The sequence below is a fragment of the Epinephelus lanceolatus genome, chromosome 22 (assembly GCF_041903045.1).
Source record: "Epinephelus lanceolatus isolate andai-2023 chromosome 22, ASM4190304v1, whole genome shotgun sequence".
NCBI lineage: Eukaryota > Metazoa > Chordata > Actinopteri > Perciformes > Serranidae > Epinephelus > Epinephelus lanceolatus.
The window spans coordinates 36,469,004-36,488,032 of NC_135755.1; the positions used below are offsets into that span (position 1 = coordinate 36,469,004).

The 19,029-nt window shown below is 41.9% G+C and overlaps 1 protein-coding gene across 7 annotated transcripts in view; it reads left to right on the forward strand.

The window, feature by feature from the left end:
- The window catches only part of ank2b (ankyrin 2b, neuronal), a 423,224-nt gene that overhangs the window by 316,179 nt on the left and 88,016 nt on the right, over positions 1–19,029 (forward strand). For all 7 annotated transcript variants that reach the window (XM_078164851.1, XM_078164850.1, XM_078164848.1 and 4 more), the window contains 7 exons: positions 2,911–3,108; positions 3,280–3,378; positions 7,431–7,529; positions 7,729–7,827; positions 7,938–8,135; positions 15,830–15,928; positions 16,454–16,552. In XM_078164851.1, the coding sequence (XP_078020977.1) occupies positions 2,911–3,108; positions 3,280–3,378; positions 7,431–7,529; positions 7,729–7,827; positions 7,938–8,135; positions 15,830–15,928; positions 16,454–16,552 (891 nt within the window). The remainder of the gene's footprint in view (positions 1–2,910; positions 3,109–3,279; positions 3,379–7,430; positions 7,530–7,728; positions 7,828–7,937; positions 8,136–15,829; positions 15,929–16,453; positions 16,553–19,029) is intronic.

Genomic DNA, 19,029 nt, shown 5'->3' on the forward strand with positions numbered 1-19,029 from the left:
AACATTAGTTAAAGTAATAATATTATAATAATAATAATTACGGCTATTGTGGTACAATATGTTGAAAGTATATCTTAATATCTGATAGTATACATATGTGACAATAATCATATGTGTATAATAACAGTAGAAGTATGACTAATGATAACAGCAGCAGGAGGCATCTGGCAGGACCACGGCAGCAGCACAACCACACACATCACACTATCCAGGCACCGCTGCGAAGTTAACCTGTGAGACAGTGGAGCACAAAGGCTTCGGAGAAGAAGCCGAGTTAGTGACATGCAGTACAGCCGAGTTAGCGAGATGCAGTAACAGGACATGAGTGTTAGCAAAGGAGAGAGAGAGAGAGCGAGAGAGAGAAGGAGAGAAGGTGCTCAGTGTATTATAGAAGGTCCCCCGGCAGACTGCCTAAGTCAGCCTAACTAGGGGCTGGTACAAGGCAAGCCTGAGCCAGCCCTAACTATAAGCTTTATCAAAAAGGAAAGTCTTAAGTTGAGTCTTAAATGTAGAGACGGTGTTTGCCTCCCAGACAGGAAGATGATTCCACAGGAGAGGAGCCTGATAGCTGAAGGCTCTGGCTCCTGATGAACGTTTGGAGACTTTAGGGACCACAAATAACCCTGCATTCTCAGAGTGCAGTGTTCTCGGGGGCTAATATGGCACTATGAGCTCTCTAAGATATGACGGGACCTGACCATTTAAAGCTTTGTAAGTTAACAGTAGGATTTTAAATTCAATTCTGAATTTTACAGGGAGCCAGTGCAGAGAAGCTAAAACAGGAGAAATATGATCTTGTTTCTTAGTTCCTGTTAGTACACGTGCTGCTGCGTTCTGAATTAGCTGGAGAGTTTTTAAGACTTATTCGAGCTACCTGATAATAGGGAGTTACAGTAATCAAGCCTAGAGGCAACAAAAGCGTGGACTGATTTTTCTGCATCTTTTCGGGTCAGGATAGGCCTAATTTTCGCAATATCACGCAGATGAAAAAAAAAAACTGCAGTCCATGAGGTTTGTTTTAAATGGGAATTAAAAGACAGATCTTGGTCAAATATTACTCCGAGGTTTCTTACGGTAGTGCTAGAGGCCAGAGCAATGCCATCCAGAGAAACTATGTCATCAGATAAAGACTCTCTGAGTTGTTTAGGGCCAAGAACAATAACTTCAGTTTTGTCTGAATTTAACATAAGGGAATTGGTGCTCATCCAGGTTTTTATGTCTTTAAGGCATTTTTGAAGATTAGTTAATTGATCAGTTTCTTCTGGCTTTATCGATAAATACAATTGAGGGAATTTCTTTAGATCTGACACAACCATTCACTTGGACTTAACGATAAACCGATTCAGTTTTGAAGGTCAAACAAGGCCACTGATATCATGCATCCGTCTCATTCTCATGAACGCAATATCTCAAGAAGGCGCTGAGGGAGTTTCCTCATATTTGGCACAAACTTCCACTTGAGCGCAAGAATGAACTAATTAGAGTTTGGTGGTCAAAGGTCAACATCACTGTGACCTCACAAAACATGTTTTTGGCCATGGCTCAAGAATCCATGCTTGATTTTTAAATGATTCAGAAAAAAATATAACAAAACTACACACAAATGTCTAACAGGATATAATTATGAAGTGATGACATTTTATATCCAAAAGGTCAAAGATCAACTTCTACATGACATCATAATGTTCTACAAAAACACTTTTCTGGCCATTACTCACTGTCATAACTCAGGACCAGAAGGGAAGACATTTGGCCAGATACTGAACTGATGAGTGTGAAGCATCTATGTTTTTACAGACATGTATTTAAAATATAAATGCAACTTGACTGGTTCACTAAGGCATACAACCGTACGGCGGTAATTCCAGCTTGACCCACAGTAGTATCCTGTTCATGTACTGTACAGTAGTAAGGTTCCTGTTGGATGTGAACAAATTCTGAGTGACTCCTGGATGTACTGATTAGTATCAAGTAAGCTAGCAGGAGACAACATGTAAAATAGACAACTTTGTAGTCCATGGGAGGTCTGCACTTTTTGCACTCTTTGCACTTAGTGGTTAGCATAGCTCTGTTGCTCTTAGTTCACTTGCTTCTGGTCGATGTCCTACAAGTTAGTTAGGCTATATTTCATCAGTGTTCTCATCTGATTTTGGGTAAGGCAGCATTTTAAGTATAAAGTGCTCCATTTTAACAGAAAAACTAACAAACAGAAAAACTTTAAATCTATCAATCTCATTGTAACATTACAGATACATTTGACATATGATAGCCTGACACCTCTTCCCAACATAGCGAGCGGGCAAAGTCTGGTGAATGGAGCATGAAAAATTGTCCAGATACACTACAAACAACTTCCAGGGAGCCTACCGAGCCTTTGGTGAGCCTAAGCAACAGCTTGCTGTTGCTCTGAAAATAGGTTGGAGGTGTGCGAAGCTTCAGCGAAATGGAGCCAGGGCGAGCTTTTTTCAAACAAGCGACATGTCACTTTGCCTGTTTGCTAACGCATGAAGCAGATTAGGACATCTTCATTGGGAAACACAGAAACAACCTGATGTTTGCTTGCTCACTCATTCTCATCACATCCAGGTAGGAAGAGGTCTTAAACGGGTAATATCTCTAAAATGTTGGCCAGTATTCCCTCTCATTTAAGCTCTGTTTTCATCTCCACCAACTCCTGAGAAACATATTTCCTATTAGCTGCTTTTCACCTTTTAGTCGCTAACTAGCACTTTGTAACAGTTTTTACTTTTATCAGAGGGCTTTGTTAGTCATCATGGTTTCGTGTTCACCCACAACAATGACGCAAGAAGCAGTTTTATATCTATAGTACATAGCCACACAGTCATTTATCAAAAACCCCTTCTACCACTTATCTCCATCAAACTAAATTACCTTTCTCTCACATTTTAGAACGGGCTGTCTCCTCTTCACATGGCGGCACAAGGTGACCATGTTGAATGTGTCAAACACCTTCTGCAGCACAAGGCTCCTGTTGATGATGTCACGTTGGACTACTTGACAGCGTTGCATGTGGCAGCTCACTGCGGTCACTACAGAGTCACCAAATTGCTGCTGGACAAGAGGGCCAACCCCAATGCCAGGGCACTGGTATGACACCAACTTAAACAATTGTCCTGTGGAAACCAGTCATAAGATACAAGTCGCAAGGACAATTTAGTCAAGCCATATGTACTGTTTAAAGACTGAGATGTCTCTGATGACTAATATCATGTGGTTTCATTGTTCGCTGTAAGTGTGTGTGCCATGTTTCTCCAACAGAATGGCTTCACTCCGCTGCACATAGCCTGTAAGAAGAACCGAGTGAAAGTGATGGAGTTGCTGGTCAAATATGGAGCCTCTATCCAGGCCATTACAGAGGTACAGCATGCACCTGAGTGAAACTGAGATCAGCACACATGTTTCTCTGAACCTGTTGGGGCTACCAGATGGGTCCAGGTCTAGTTGGTAACATGTATCTGGCTTTACCTTGCAGGCTCCATTACCCACGGTACATTCTAGCAAATGCCATCACAGGCAAAAGGAGGAAGAGGAGAAACATGATTTTTTTACAGAATATATCTCTTATGTAATACTGTTTAAATATAGTGAGATTCTCAACAAATATGACAAAGAGTTAGTTTCATAAAAGTTACCAACTGTAGCTGTAAGGTCAGTTTCACTGTTAATGAGTTCAAGCTTTGACTTGTAAGCAGACGAATGTGTTATGTCTTTTAACTCCCATAGCTGCAGCTGGATAGTTTAGAACATATTTGAAAGAGGTGGGAATCACCAGAGGACCCACAATACCATATTATCATGATACGTAGGTCATGGTATGATTTTATTGCGATATGCTGAGTGTATTACGATATATTGGGTTTAAATTATTTTTTATTTTCATTGGATCTCGTAAATATTTCATTAGCAGATGTACATTGGTTTCATTCGATCTCCTGAACATTTTTATGTGTACAAATATGGCCCATGCCTACCCCAGTCTCTCATCCTCCCATATGCACACACAGAGAAAAAAAAACAAAAAAAAAAAAAAAAAACAAAGCATAAATCAAAAACAGACAAATGACAGCACACACACACACAAGAAAAGATAATAAAATAATAATAATAATAATGATAATAATAATAATAATGAATATAAATACATGCACAGTGACAAATTAGATGTACTTATGAATCATGTTTTTCTAATTGAGTATATAGTGGATACCAAAGGTCATGGAATAAGTAGCCCGATGTGTTTTCCAAGTGTTATTTTTTCTAAAGGGAGAAATTGAGCTATGTGATCTAAAAACATACTAAATGTTGGTGACAGTTCATTTTTCCATAAGAGAAGTATTTCTTAGCAAAATATGTGATGATGATCAACAGTCTACATTTCTTTGATTCTAAATGACTGTTAGTTATGTCGTTTAATAAATAAACACATGGGCATAACTCAAATTCTTGTTTTAAAAATTATTTTGTAAATGAATGAATCATGTTCCAAAAATTCTTCAGTTTGTCACATTGCCAGAACATATGCAAGAATGTTCCTTCTTGAGTTTTGCATCTTGGGCAATTTGGTGAGTTTTCTTTGGAAATTTTTATGCACTTTTATAGGAGTAAGATAGAATTTATGAATAAATTTAAAATTAGTTTCTTTAATCTTATTACTACTGGAAAGAATATTCTATCACAGATGTTTTGGCAAGCGTTTTAATCTAATCTCATCGCCAGATCTGTCTCCCAGCTCTTTTATAGGGCGGGGAAAACTGCTTGGCCACCGTTAATTAACGTATCATATAATTCACTAATTTGGCCTTTAATTGTGGATGAGGTAGTTAATTTCTCTTTCAATTCAGTCAGTTCAAAGTTCAGCTTGTTTTCTTTAATAAGTGAACATACAATACAGGTCTTTGGGCTCTAGTTTCGCAGACCGGGCGCTTCGCCAACTGGGTGTGGCCAGGCGGATTTTGTAAGTTTGGCACACCGTGCGCCTGGCGCAGCTACTCCTCTTTCCCACCTCCGTCCCTCCGACCGGCGCAAGTCGGAAAGGGGGAAGAGAGAAGGCATGGAGTGGGTTTTACACATCACACCAATCAAATGAGCCCCTCTCCTCGCCCTTAAATGCGCCGCGCGAAGGTGTAATGAGAGTTTACTCAATTCGCCATTGCAGAAGAGAGCAGCAGCGTCAGATGGCCAAACTCCTCCCAGGAGGAAACTTATGTTTTGGTCCGGGAGGTCTGCTCGCAGTGTCCGAATATACGGAACTGCGAGCAGACCTCCACGGGCTGATGATGCAAAGGTAGCCTGGGAGGAGGTCACCACAATTGTAAATCAATGTTGTGTTTCTCTCGTGCGCGCACGCGCGCTCTCTCTTTTTCTCTCACAGTCTCACTCTGTTTCTTTTCTTTTGACTTTTCTAAGATGACAGATGCTGAATATATACTCCCTATCTTATGCTGTGGCTTATTGTGGTTGGCTGAGAGGGATGTGAACTCATTAGTTTGCAGGCTGTGTTAATCAAATCAGGTTGGGTTCCCATTACGCGTGCCAAACGTGCCAAACGGTGCCAATCCCTTTTGATCTGACATCAGATGTGACGGGACAGTCGATACAGAGATAGATTTATGTGCTGATTGCAGATAGTTGCATTGAATAGTGGTTTTTGTGGGTATTTATTGCATTGTTAATGTGCCTGATATTCTGGAAACCTGCCTGTGAGGTTTTGGTGACGTGTGCGCACTGTCCGCCGGTCAGCCAAACTTCGGCTGACACCGGCTGCGCTGACAGTAGACCTGGTTTCAGATGGCGAGCTTTTAGCGCACCTTCGGTGAAGCCTTTTGGCACGAAACTGTCACTGCGCCAAGCTGGATCTGTTGACACCTCCCCCTGCTGTGCCGCCACACCCATCTCAGCGCACCTCGGTCTGCCAAACTACCAAACTGAGCGCGCCTCGGGTTGCGCTGCTCAAAACTAGCTCTGTGCGGGGTTCGCCACCCTGCACCCCCTGTGCTGCGCCGGGAAACTAGAGCCCTTTAAGTTATGATATATTGGGATATATTACCTTTTCTTACAGCTGTAAAGTATTTCTCCAAAAGAAAACTTTGTCAACATCAGTTTTATCTCAAAAGATAAAGTTTTCAGTCTGTTCATCTGACTTCAATAATTGTTATTGCAGCAAAATGTGATGCAAAGCAGACACGGCTGTCAGTGAAAAAAAGTCACATACCTGGGTTCCTGTGTTTTTAGCATAACAAAAGCCTTGGTTTTCAACAGCGCTGTATGGACACAGATCTTTGCATATTAAGTAGATGATGGACTGTGTTATTTTCTTAGCTCTCTCAGATGAAGATGGTAATTTTGTCATGCTAAGTGCATCCACTGTTGGTTGTTTTTTTTTTTTGCCACAGTGGGTTTAGCGATAGCTTGGCCTTCAGCGGCTAACGCTATCTCTGGATGGTGGAGTGTGAGGTGAGCCCTCATGTTCGTAGTATTCGCAGAGTACGTTATTCTCATATTCTCAGACACTGCTTGCAAATCACGTATCATATCCAAGTCCTCCTTTCCATCTGTGTTAAAAAATCCAAAATAAGTCCAGATGTTTGATTAAATCGCCAACGGCACATTTCTGGGATCTGTCTCTGGTGCCTCCATCTTTGTTTTGATGAACTTCCTGTCAAATGCTGATGACCTCATTGTGAAAAAAAAACATCAGCACCATCTAGTGGGCCGAAAAAGCAATTGATTTTATTATTCTAGTACCAAAAGTTGTGATAAAATGTGTATTTGCAAAAATTAATCATGTATATGATCAAAGATTGATATTTGGTATCCCTTTATTGAAACAATATCGCTACGCAAAATATCGGGATACTATGCTGTATCGATTTTTTACCCCCACCCCTATTACTTGACAATGGTACTGCAGTTGAAAACCCAGTGCTTGTGCTCTTGTGCAGTTACGTTTAGGTGAGGCTGATGTCACAGTAAAAGTGAAGGAGAAATCAATCAACTGTTGTACAGCCTGTTTCAAATAACAGAATATATGGAGCTGTTTTATTAATAGCATGATAGTTGGCACAATAATAAGATTAATGTGATTAATGGGAAATAGATGAAAATATTATGGTTAGGCTAATTATTAATTGTCTAATCTGATCAAAGATATTTCCATCTTTGCTGTTTTCATAATAACTAAACAGCACAGAAGGTTACATTAGAGCAGATAGAGAATGTACCAGTATCATGTAATAAGATACACCCTAATTGATCCCACAGTTGAGAAATTCCAGCCTATACCTGCTCTAATACTACTGTTTAGCATATTAGCACAAATTTCATGAGCTCTCTTTGAGAAACAAATACACATCCAACATGACTGACATGGTATCCTGTTGTTTCTCTTTTGCTTCTGTTTCTGTGTTCAGTCTGGTTTGACTCCCATCCACGTAGCAGCCTTCATGGGTCACCTGAACATTGTCCTGCTGCTGCTGCAGAACGGAGCCTCGCCCGATGTCAGCAATATTGTGAGTGATGGGAAGCAAGCCAATCACACAAACAGGGAAAGTCATTTGCAATGTATTTATTTTTAAATGAGAAAAGTGTCTGAAAATAGCATAGTGAGTACTCAGCTAACTATTTCAACTGAAATATGTGCACATTTCAGTGGAATATTTTGTGTATTGACTGCGCTGACCCATGTGTTGCCATGTGTTGTGTGCACAGCGTGGAGAGACAGCGTTACACATGGCAGCCAGGGCAGGTCAGGTGGAGGTGGTCAGATGTCTGTTGAGGAATGGCGCCATGGTGGATGCCAGGGCAAGGGTGAGACTGCTGTTATGTATGATGGCACACAAGAGAACACTTTGTACCTAAGTGTTTTTCCACCATGCAAAGTATGTGTGTTCATTCTTAGTCTACTGTGTTGTCTTCAGGAGGACCAGACTCCCCTCCACATTGCATCCCGTCTGGGAAAAACAGAGATTGTGCAACTGCTACTGCAACACATGGCCCATCCTGATGCTGCCACAACCAACGGCTACACCCCCCTCCACATCTCAGCCAGGGAGGGTCAGGTGGAGACAGCCTCTGTCCTGCTGGAGGCCGGAGCTTCACACTCACTGGCCACCAAGGTGGGTTGAGGAGATATGGTCAAAAGGATCAAAGGTGGTCCTGACTCCCAGCCATGAGGGGAATACACTGAATGAGAAAATCCATATCAGTCTTAAGGAGTCAGGACATGATTAGCCTAGTTTAACATAGAGATGAAAAACAGCTAGTCTGGCTCTGTCTAAAGTTAAACGAAAAAATATGACTACCAATCATGCGGCAACTTCTGGAGCTGTAAAATGAAACCAACATGGAAGTGTCAAAACTGCAGTTCCACTATTGGCCACTTGAGGCATGTCAAAATGTCTAACTGTGTAGCAGAAATGAACATGTTTACAGCCTGGTACAAAAAATAGTTTAGGTCTCTATAGTTAATTTCCCCCTCCATGACACCTGTACAGTGGTGAATTTTTTTTTATGTAATTCACCCATTTACTGGTAATGGTAATGGACCTGCATTTGTATAGTGCCTTTCTAGTCATCCAATCACTCAAAGCTCTTTTTACACTACAAGTAGTCTCTATATACAGACTCTACAATCAGTGAATGTAGAGTCTGTAGGCAAACCCCGGAGCTCTTGCCTCCAGAAGAAGAGCGGAAGAGCCCTGGTTTCCGGTTGTAGGCTGTTTGTAGTCCGCGTGATATTGATCAATCATGTTTGAGCCGGCTGCAGTTGTTGCCAGGTTAAACGGTCCGTGCAGTGAACTAACGAGGCGGAACATAATTGACGTCACTGCAAACTCTGAATCCATCGCAATGGTTCAGCATATTTACTTACATATAAATGGAAGGAAATGGAAATTCGCCTCCTCCGCCCAAATCAAACCGGAATGCCAAAAAATCAGGGGTCTGCCCCCAGAAGCTGTATCACCGTCTGCTGGAGATCAGACGCCAAATACAGCCGATGGGTTCCGAGAATGCACTACAAGTCACTGTCACCCATTCACACACACATCCATACACTGGTGGACGAGGCTACCATACAGGGTGGCACCTGCCACTCAGTTTTTAACACACTCACACACCAATGGAAGTGTTGGGGTCAACATTTGAAGCTTCACACAGAGGCACCAAAAATGTTGGGGTCAACACATTAGGCTTCACACGGAGGCACCAAATATGTTGGGATCAACATATTAGGTCTCACCAAGGGGCACCAAATATGTTGGGATTTAATTGGCTATCGGAAATAATTAATAATTATTAATAATAATTAATAATCATGTTAAATAATGTGACTTAATTAACATTAAATCACATCGTGGGGCACCATTCCCATAAAAGGAAAAAATGATACGCTAAACTATTAATTTGGAGTTTGATTAATAATTAAATTAATGACAACAACCAAAATTAACAGTAACGCCTGAAGGATTTCGGAGTTCTTGATGCAGCAGAGGTTGACTATTCATTCACTGTGAACATTAAACATACAGTAGGTATGATTCCAAAGAATTATATTTATTCACAAACTAGCAAAGCAAACCAAAACACACAAATTCTAACTAACTATATACAAGCTTGGTGTGTGTATGTTGTGTGTGTGTAGAAAGAAAGACAAAGGCGGGTGTGGTGATCAAAGAGCTGTTTGGCCTACAAAACAAAATGGCTGACAACAGAGAACTACCAAAATGGCCGAATCAAGGCTGGCTTCCGGTCGGGGAGGTGTTTATCTGACCGTGTGGTCAGGACAAAGACAAAGGAAAAGAAGCGGGAACTTTGAGATGCCTGTTTGGGTGTAGCTCTGTTGAAAGCCTGTTTGTTAATGAGTCTATGTGAATGTGATTTGTGTTGCAAATGGTCTGGATTAGTGCAGAGATTGTTTAGTTGGGTGCAAGAATCTGTTTGTGAACAGTATTAGCAAACTAGACACTTAGCTTTGGCGAAGCCAACTAATCAATGACCTGACTGCAAACTATCACAACAATAACTCAATGAACAGCATCAAATCACCTACAACAAGTTAAACAGTCTTGCTTAGCCTGTAAAGCTGTGATAAGCTATGCCCAGTTGTTACATTACAGATCCTTGAATGGATGGGAGAAAGAGTCACTTGGTGGTGTACTGCTTTGTTAGCCGGCAGAAGAAGGCTGGGAAGATGGTTCCAGATGCAGTCTTTGTTGGGTCCTTTGTTCCAAAGGTGAAACTCCGAGGAAGCTGGTCGCTCAGGGTTTAGCAGAGTTAGACGCTGGGTGCTAACTCACTTAGTTCCTTGTTGCTGGAAAGCTAGTTGCAAACCTTGTGTTTGCAAGAGAGTCTATGATCCATTGCCCTCCGTTTAGTGGTTTGGGGCTATGGAGCAGGGGTCTGGGCCTCTGTGCTGTTCCAGGCCCAAGAGGTGTGAGCTGTTGAAATTCCAGAGCAAGAGAGAGAAAAGGCTTGGAGGGAGCAGACCTTGTACAGATGCCTGTGACATCAGAGTCACATGTCACTGTAAAAGTCCTGTCCAATCAAGTTGTGAGACTTGTGTCTCATTGAGGTGTGAGGTGATCACCTGTGGAGATGGGTGTCACCTAGCTCTCTTTGTTTGAAGACATAGAGCATGCAGAGGAAAAAGCCTTTAAATGCCCAATGATGATTTTACCAAATGATAAATCATCTGTGGTCCTGTGAATCCCAACAGAAGCATCATTGGGAGCAATTTGGGGTTCACTATATCTTAATCAAGGATACTTCAACATGCAGACTGGAGGAGCCGGGGATCAAACTGCTGATCTTCCAGTTGGTGGACAACCCACTCTACCTCTGAGCCACAGCCGCCCCAAATGTTATTAAGGCTTAAAGTTATGCATAATTTAGGGTGTGGCTGCTTTGAGTGACAGGTGGTTCCCGCATGTTGACAAGTCATTACGACGATGACAGTGTTAGATAACTTAGCTTAACACTGACATCAGAGTCCTGCATGGGTCCATTTTTGAAAGCCTGCAGCTGCCCATACCCGTAAAGTTTAGTACCAGAACTGACCTGTTAACCATATGTCTAAGTCAAAGCTGCACCCGCCCGCACCCATTAATAAAAGTCCCGTAACCTGACCCACACCTGTGAATAAACACACACAGGCTACAGTCGCTCCATTAAAGCTGGGGTCTCTGTTGTTGATTTACAAATCCAACGGACGAAAAGTCTCTTTCACTGGCTGCGCTTGATGCTGGGATGGCAAAAACATTCAATCACTGCCAGGTTAGGAAACATTTTATCATTCTCCTTTCACCACCATAAAATCTCAAAAGGATCCTCCTTGGGTGTCTTAAACTCGATGTAGGCTGCCACCTTACTCCTGGACTGTAAAGTTTCATGGCTGGAGTCCTCCATGTCAGTGATGAATGTGATGACAGGGTCAAAGGACTTGTGTGATCGACTTTAAAAATAAAAGGAATTTCAGCTTGATAATAGTGATTTAGGTGTCAAAATATTACATATACTGCACATCCTTTTCATCTGTCTTATTCTAAAAAATAAAAATAGATTTTTGTTCTCACCCGCTGCCCACCCACATGCAGTTCATTTTTACCCATGTCTGTATCCATGAATTTATATACTTATTTTTATCTGTAACACAGCTTTTTGCAGGTTACCTGTTGGGTACCTGACCTGGCGCAGGACTCTGACTGGCGTAACCCCAGATTCAGTATAGGCGTAGCTGTAGCAGTTGCTATTTCAGTGTACTTTCAGTTCATGAAAGTTAATTGTAATGTCTTGGTTGCCTAAAAAGTCTTGTTGAGCTTTTGGTTATACTTAAAGGGGCAAAAAGCGAAATTGTTTCACCACTAGGTTTGCTGTTGTGCACTGCCTGTAGACCAAAACAAAGTGTGTCATGAGCCACTCCTCCCTCTACCTCTGCTGTCCACCCCCCACCCCACTCGCCTCATCTGTGCAGCCGAGGACCGCAGCATCTCCATGGACTATTACATCCAGACGGTCCCGGTGTTTCTTCTACAGGCTCCACTTCACTCAGCTGCCCGATATACCCGCTCCTTCTTCCCACATTAACCTGAATAACAAACCAGGGCTCGGTGCTCCGGTTGGATCCAAACAGAGAGCCGGGGCTAACGTTAGCTGGGAAGCTAGCAGAGGCTAACTGGCTGTGCTGGCAGCTGAGTGAAGTGGAGCCTGAGGAGGAAGCACCGGTTAGCCCCCGCTAGCTGGGAGGCTAGCAGAGGCTAACTGGCTGTGCTGGCAGCTGAGTGAAGTAGAGCCTGAGGAGGAAGCACTGGTTAGCCCCGGTTTCACTATAGGCAGATTCACTCGCCACAGGGGCGAGGAAATAAAACCTAAACAGCCAACTCAGTATGGCTTAGTTTAGCAGTTAGCGATGTTTTTCACTCACTCTCAGTCTCTGCTGTGTTTAGCTATTTTCTTTCCTGTTAGTGTTAGCACTAGTCGGCTGCCACGCTAACGTCCCTACTCTTCTCCGTGAGCCTGGCAGGCTCGCCATTAGCTCCTGGAGTTAGCACTAGAGCTACTACGGCTACTGGAGTAACTTACAGCTCTTCTAGTCACTGAGCCTCGCCTCCATCTCAGCAAATATATTACATTTATTACAGGTACCATCATCATTGAAGTAGGCAGGAAAATAGCTAAACACAGCCCGCCAGGCTGCCCACCAGGCTGCCACCCGCCAGGCTACATTTTACAATGCTAATTGCAAATGTTAGCTGGGCTGCCGGGCTACTCACCTAACACAACTGTAACGCCTGACCCATTGCTGGGACAGAGCCGCTAATAACTCAAGCTCTGGACATTAACCAATGCTACGATTGTAAGGGTTTCACATGAACGTACATGAACGCGCAGCTGGACTTGAGGCTTCAAATCCATAGAGTTATAATAATAGCTAGATAACAGATCCCAAGATGGCGCCTATTCATTTCAATAAAATTTTTTGCCTTGTGCATACACCAAAAAAAGTTTATAGTCTCTGGGTTTACCTTCCCGGTATGCTGCCCACTGAATATGTGCAGTAGTGTTTTTCCTGCTGACCCCGCCCACAAGTTCCCACTCCTCTCATAGACTTTACATTGTGATGACGTCACAGATTTTTAAATCGCTTTTCTCTGTTCAAGAAAAGTTTTCCAAATGTTTAACCACCAGGGATGAAAAAATCATAATAGAAAGAGTCATAATTGACCTTGTTGTTTGAGGTGTCCTGCCAACAGTTTTACAGGTGTCTCTTTGATTCCGGTGGTTTATAGACCCTTTGACTGTTAGTTAACAGTATGACGTTTTTGGTGGGCAGGGCTTAGCTAGAGGCATAACTACTTAGATATTAGCTAGCACTAACTAGCAAGTTCTGTTGGGTTTTCTTCGACAATGGAGGAAGATGAGGCGTGTGGTGCATTCAGAAATACTCATTCCGATTGCCAGAGCGCACTCCAGAACAAAATGGACTGTTCGTAAATTCGGATTAGTTATCCAGAGCCTGGGGAGACGGAGCAGCAGAGCGCCAGGTGGAGAGAATGTGTGATTAACTTAACCGTTCATTAATTCATATACATTAATGGGTTTTTTTTTTGCAGCAATACTGCGAGTGGCCACTAGGAAAACTTGACTGCAAGGCTGAGCAGCGTTCCAGAGGGTCTGTTCAAATTGGGATTCCATTAACCAATGGGTGACGTCACGGTTACTACATCCATTATTTGATGCTAGCAACACCTTTAAAGCTCCCTGACTCATGTTGTATTTTGTTTAATAAGCGCACAAACAGAAATTTACTAACAACAGTCTTTGGTTTGAGGGGGAACTGCATGCTGGGAATATTTCCTCACTTCGAACAGAGCCATGCAAGCTGTTCCTCCCTGTCTTAAGTATGTATGCTGAGCGGGGCTATGTTTATTGCCCATGAATCCAACCTTTCATTTGTGAGAATGAGTGAAAATAATGTGTTCTCCTCTCAAATGTTACATATAATCTTTCTTTAACCACAGAAACAAATTATGGTTTCAAGAAGAATATGAGCACCATTCCAAATGCAGTGACCCTTTAGTTGGTAATCTAATAGGGAACTGCTAGCCATCAGATGTCAATAACTGCTAATCCTCTTTAAAAAGCATGCATTTTGGTCATTTTCTTTTTGGTCTGCTTCTTGGTGTGGTGTTTTAATACCTCCCAAGCTGAAATGTCATTTATTGCTGTGGAAAATCTGGTTACCACAGCAGTAATGGATAGACATTACAGTATGTACTGTAACAGATAAGAGTAGGGGTTAGAATTGGTTATGTGCATTATAAATACAAACAATTTCTACAACAAAATCTGCTGAAATGAATGCAGCTAATGCTCATTTCCACCTCAGGATACATCTTAATATCTTACCAGCATGGAACAAATATGCAGTAACAGCTATTTGTAGTACAGGATGTACAGATGAAGGAATAAGCTGTAGGTGCTATAAGTGCTGATCCCATGGTGCCCTCAGACAAAGAGGATACAGTGTTACTGTATGTACAGGTCTCTGTCTGTCTGACCCACTTATGGTGAATGATTGATGAGACTGAAAAGCCTTCTGAACACAGTCAAGTGATTTATCGTCATCACTGTGGAGCTGCACAGGCAACATCTTCACGTTACATCCAGGACAGGACAGATTAGTCCTTTAATGTATTCATACACTAAGGGGGAGACAAAGCACTTCCTGGTGGAGTGTGTTAGTCAGGGTTGAGCGGCTCTTCTCTCTCCCACCCCTGATGTCTCTCTCCTGGTTCCTCTCTGGGGATGAAGGGTGTAGCTGTTGCTATAGAAACCAAATTAAGAAAAGTTGTTGTCATGCGAGGGTAACACCCCATCCATGCGAGCATGGTCATGATAGTCATTTTCCTTAAATTGCTTCGACTATTGCTCTCCACATCTCACTTTAATGAGATCCTCTCCCCTCTCCTTCATCCATCCCATCAGGGTTATTTTTTCTTCTTTTATCCAATCGTGCATTGCATCATGTTTAATCTGAGGTTTGTCAAACAAAGGATTGCTCCAACCATGGAAGGGCTGGGTCATAAACAATCTGGTCATGTGATTTCTGTCAGCTGCAGTCTCTTTCTTTATTTCAAAGTAGTTTAAGTGCCCCCTCTGCTGGTTTTATTATGAAAGTTAAATTATTTTGGTTGATAGTTACCTACAGTTGCATCAGCATGTCAGCCAGCTGAGAGTTCTTTATTGTTATATATCACAACAGTCCATTAGGCCTCAGATAATCTTATCTGACAAGATTTTGTCCCAGGAACCCTGAAAGGGACAGTCCACCCAAAAATCAAAAGTCATTATTTTTCCTCTTCTAAATAGTTTTGGTGTGAGTTGCTTAGTGTTGGAGATATCAGCCACACTGATGTCTGCCTTCTTTCCAATATCATGGAACTAGATGGCACTCGGCTTGTGGTGCTCAAAGTGCCAAAAAATACATTTGAACAACTCAATGAAAGAAAATAGTTCCTACATGAAACTGCTCACAACAAGGTCTTTGGATTATCTTGAGTAACCGGCTCCTGATTTCTGGAAACAGACATTGCTGTTGAGTGGTGGTTTAAGCACCACAAGCTAGGTGCTAGCTAGTTTCATTATATTGGAGATATCGACAAGACTCTTAAACTCAATCCAAAACCATATAGATTGATAAATGGTACTACAGGACTGAAGTTGACCTAAATTAAGGTATATCTAGATATCTTGACATTACTGTCTTTAAACACATTTTCTGTCTCTCCTTTGTGGCTGTTTCTCTTCACAGAAAGGTTTTACTCCCCTGCATGTGGCCTCCAAGTATGGAAGCCTAGATGTAGCCAAACTTCTGCTGCAGCGTCGTGCCCCACCTGATTTTGTTGGGAAGGTATGCATCCAAGATAAAAACATTCTGACTATATCTTTATAGTTTTTAGTGTACAGTATGATCTATCATGTCCACCCTTTGAATGATATGGTGAAGTCCGAATCCTGTATGTTATTTGTAAAAAGTTTTAAAATCTAAAACGTGTGTTGCCATTTTTCTTTATTGAGGTTAAGGTGACCACAGTAGCCCTGGTAAGCCTAGTTTGAATAAAGCCATTGCTTCATTTGGATTAACTATGATTTATTTCAGAAAACATTAAACAGATAACAGATGCCATTTACATAAAATTCGTTTTTTGTTTTTTTTCATTGAATATGTAGTTCCTTGCAACATAATAAGGAGCCAGTCAGTGAAGCTTCCAGCTTTTGTTGTCTAACATAACTCTTATTCATCTCAACCTGCAGACTTGTGCTTTTCAACACTGTCTCTTAACTGTGTGTGTTAGTGTGTGTGGTGTTAATGGCTTGTTGCTGCACTAACAACTAACTGTTTAATCCATGTGCACTCACCGTCCATACCTTACAGAATGGCCTCACCCCACTCCATGTTGCAGCACATTATGATAACCAGAAGGTGGCGCTCCTGCTTTTGGACAAAGGAGCATCCCCTCACACCATGGCCAAGGTGAGAGTCCTCAGCCAACTGGGCTGAACATAAGTGGGCAAACGGGGGAAGCTTTCTGGGGCCCGGCTGCTTTAAACAACAAAAATATACATAGTGTTTCTTCAAAATGAAGCCTGTTTGCTAATGAAAAGACCTCTCCTTAATTTGGTGTAAGCCTTTTTTGGTATGCAGCTGTTGTGGAAAAAAAAATGAATAGCCAACATAGCGAATTCCCTGCTATGCCAGGACCTGCACTGAAATTGGGATGCCAGAAAAGAAGAAAAGAGGGACTGAAAAGGGCTTTAAACCCCAATAATAATGTAATGAACACATTTTTCCAGTCAACTCAGAAAGCTGCCTCCACACAGGCTGACAAGGCAAATGAAATCCAGGAGGCTAACGTTACAGCTAACATTTCCATCCAGGGGCTAGGGTAGTGTATATATTAAGTAGAAAAGAAAGAGAGCATGTGCATGTGTTGACAAAAGTAAAGCAAATTTGTGTAGAGATAATGGGAAGATGGAGTGGAAGATTAATTGTCAAGTCAAGATATTACAAGTAGTGGACAGTTAAGTCAGAAGGTACAACATGTTTTTTTGTTGTTGTTTTTTTTAGATGTGGTTCTAAAATTAGCCTTAAACTGGCATCCCTTTTTCTCAGTCATCGTAACTGAGTCACATCTGATCACACAGCCATCATAAACATACAGTTGGAACTGTCAGAAATCTTTCCAATGGTAGCAGTGGAAAAGATGAAATCTACTAAGAAAGGTCTCTTATGTTGCATTGGTGTCTTACCTCATGATAGAACATTAAAGCTTAGTGAGTTGTGCCACTTGACAGTAGATGGGACAATAGCTAGCTGAAGTCAGGAACTGTCATAAAGCCACAGCTCCCATGTAACGAAATCATATATTGCATTCAAACAAATAGCGCACTCTAGCGCCTCACTGTTTCAAATGCGTATTGCAACAGTGGTAGCCGCTGTGTACCAAAAAGCTATGATAACATTGATGTAACCATGTCATCCGATACTTCATGGAGTATTCATTCAGGCTCCTACACAGACACACGTGACGCAAGTTGACAAACCCCCTCCTCACCATGCTGGCTGTGTTTACAACGTAGGACTGTTGGGGTGGGTGTAAATCGAAACAAACCAATCCCTTCTTGTCTTTTGACAACTGACAAGTGGCTCAACCTCACACACCTCATCCCTCTCCTCGCATCACTGAGCCGCTGACAGAGGTGCTGGCCGCCAACAGAGGCTAACAGCTGTTAGTGTGATTGCATTACCTTTCTCCTTCAGCAGCTCTTTCCACCTGGGAAAGGCTACCCTGATGTAAAACCTCGTTTTTTGAATTCGCCGGTCAAGTTGCCTTTTTGATTCCCTTCTGCGCTTTCTTGGCGACGAGGATTCCGTCTCCCGTGATGCTGCATATGCATGATCCTGCATTATGCTCAAAGAGTGGGACTTTGTTAAGCTGCAGTAGTGCTGGGGTAGTGGCGAAGCACCTCTTGCTCCTCTCCTTCGGCTTTTCAGTCACGCAGCGCTGGCCTGGCTCTCAACCAAAACGCCAAAGGCAGGGCTGTATATCCCTTGCTGGCGGACGTATTCTCAAGATGGCGAAACGTTATGGAACCCCGCCAGACGACTTACCCACACAATGTACAAACAAATTCGAAATTCTCCTTTTACGAGAATAAGTCAGATTATTGGTGGAAGTAATGTGACACCAATGACGACATATTTATGAATGCAGACATCAGTTTTTGCTAATTAACAACTGAAAATGTTACACAGTGTCCCTTTAAGGTGCATGTAAAATAGTCTTATTTAAAATCAGATTTTTGTCAATAATTGTCTTTTTTTTATCATAGACACCTCAAACCAACTATATTTTAATTTTGGCCTCCTCTGAAAACCAGTTGTTTAGAAAAAGTCCTGAAAAATGTCCCAATGGGCAATTCTGACTCCTTCACTGTTAAAAGGTCCTTCCCCAGCAAGTAAAAAGGTGATTGCAAAATACTGCCCCCAGAAAAACTGTCCCACTACTAAGCATTTTGTCAATATTACTAAACACTTACATCTTCTAGAACAGATGGCCTATTCCATACCTATTATTGTATGTACCATGTGTGACATCCTACTTTAAATTAGGAAAATTTGCCTTGACTTTTTAATAGGGCTGTCAAGCGATTAAAAAAATGAATCTAATTAGTAACCTGCTCTGTGATTAATTAATCTCAATAATATAAATCATCAACTTTTGCCGTGAAAGTATTTTTAAAAATTCACTTCAAATGAATTTTGGCACAAACAGAGTAGATATGGAAAATTAAGGGTCAGCTTGCTGGGAACAAATAGCCCTTATGTTAGTAGATTCAGGAAATGACCGGAAATTCATTTTGAAATAATATACTTTTTAATCTTTGGGCTTGGGAGAAGCTATCAAGTATTTTCAAGTCATAGGCTCCAGTCCAAGTGAAGCCACAAGT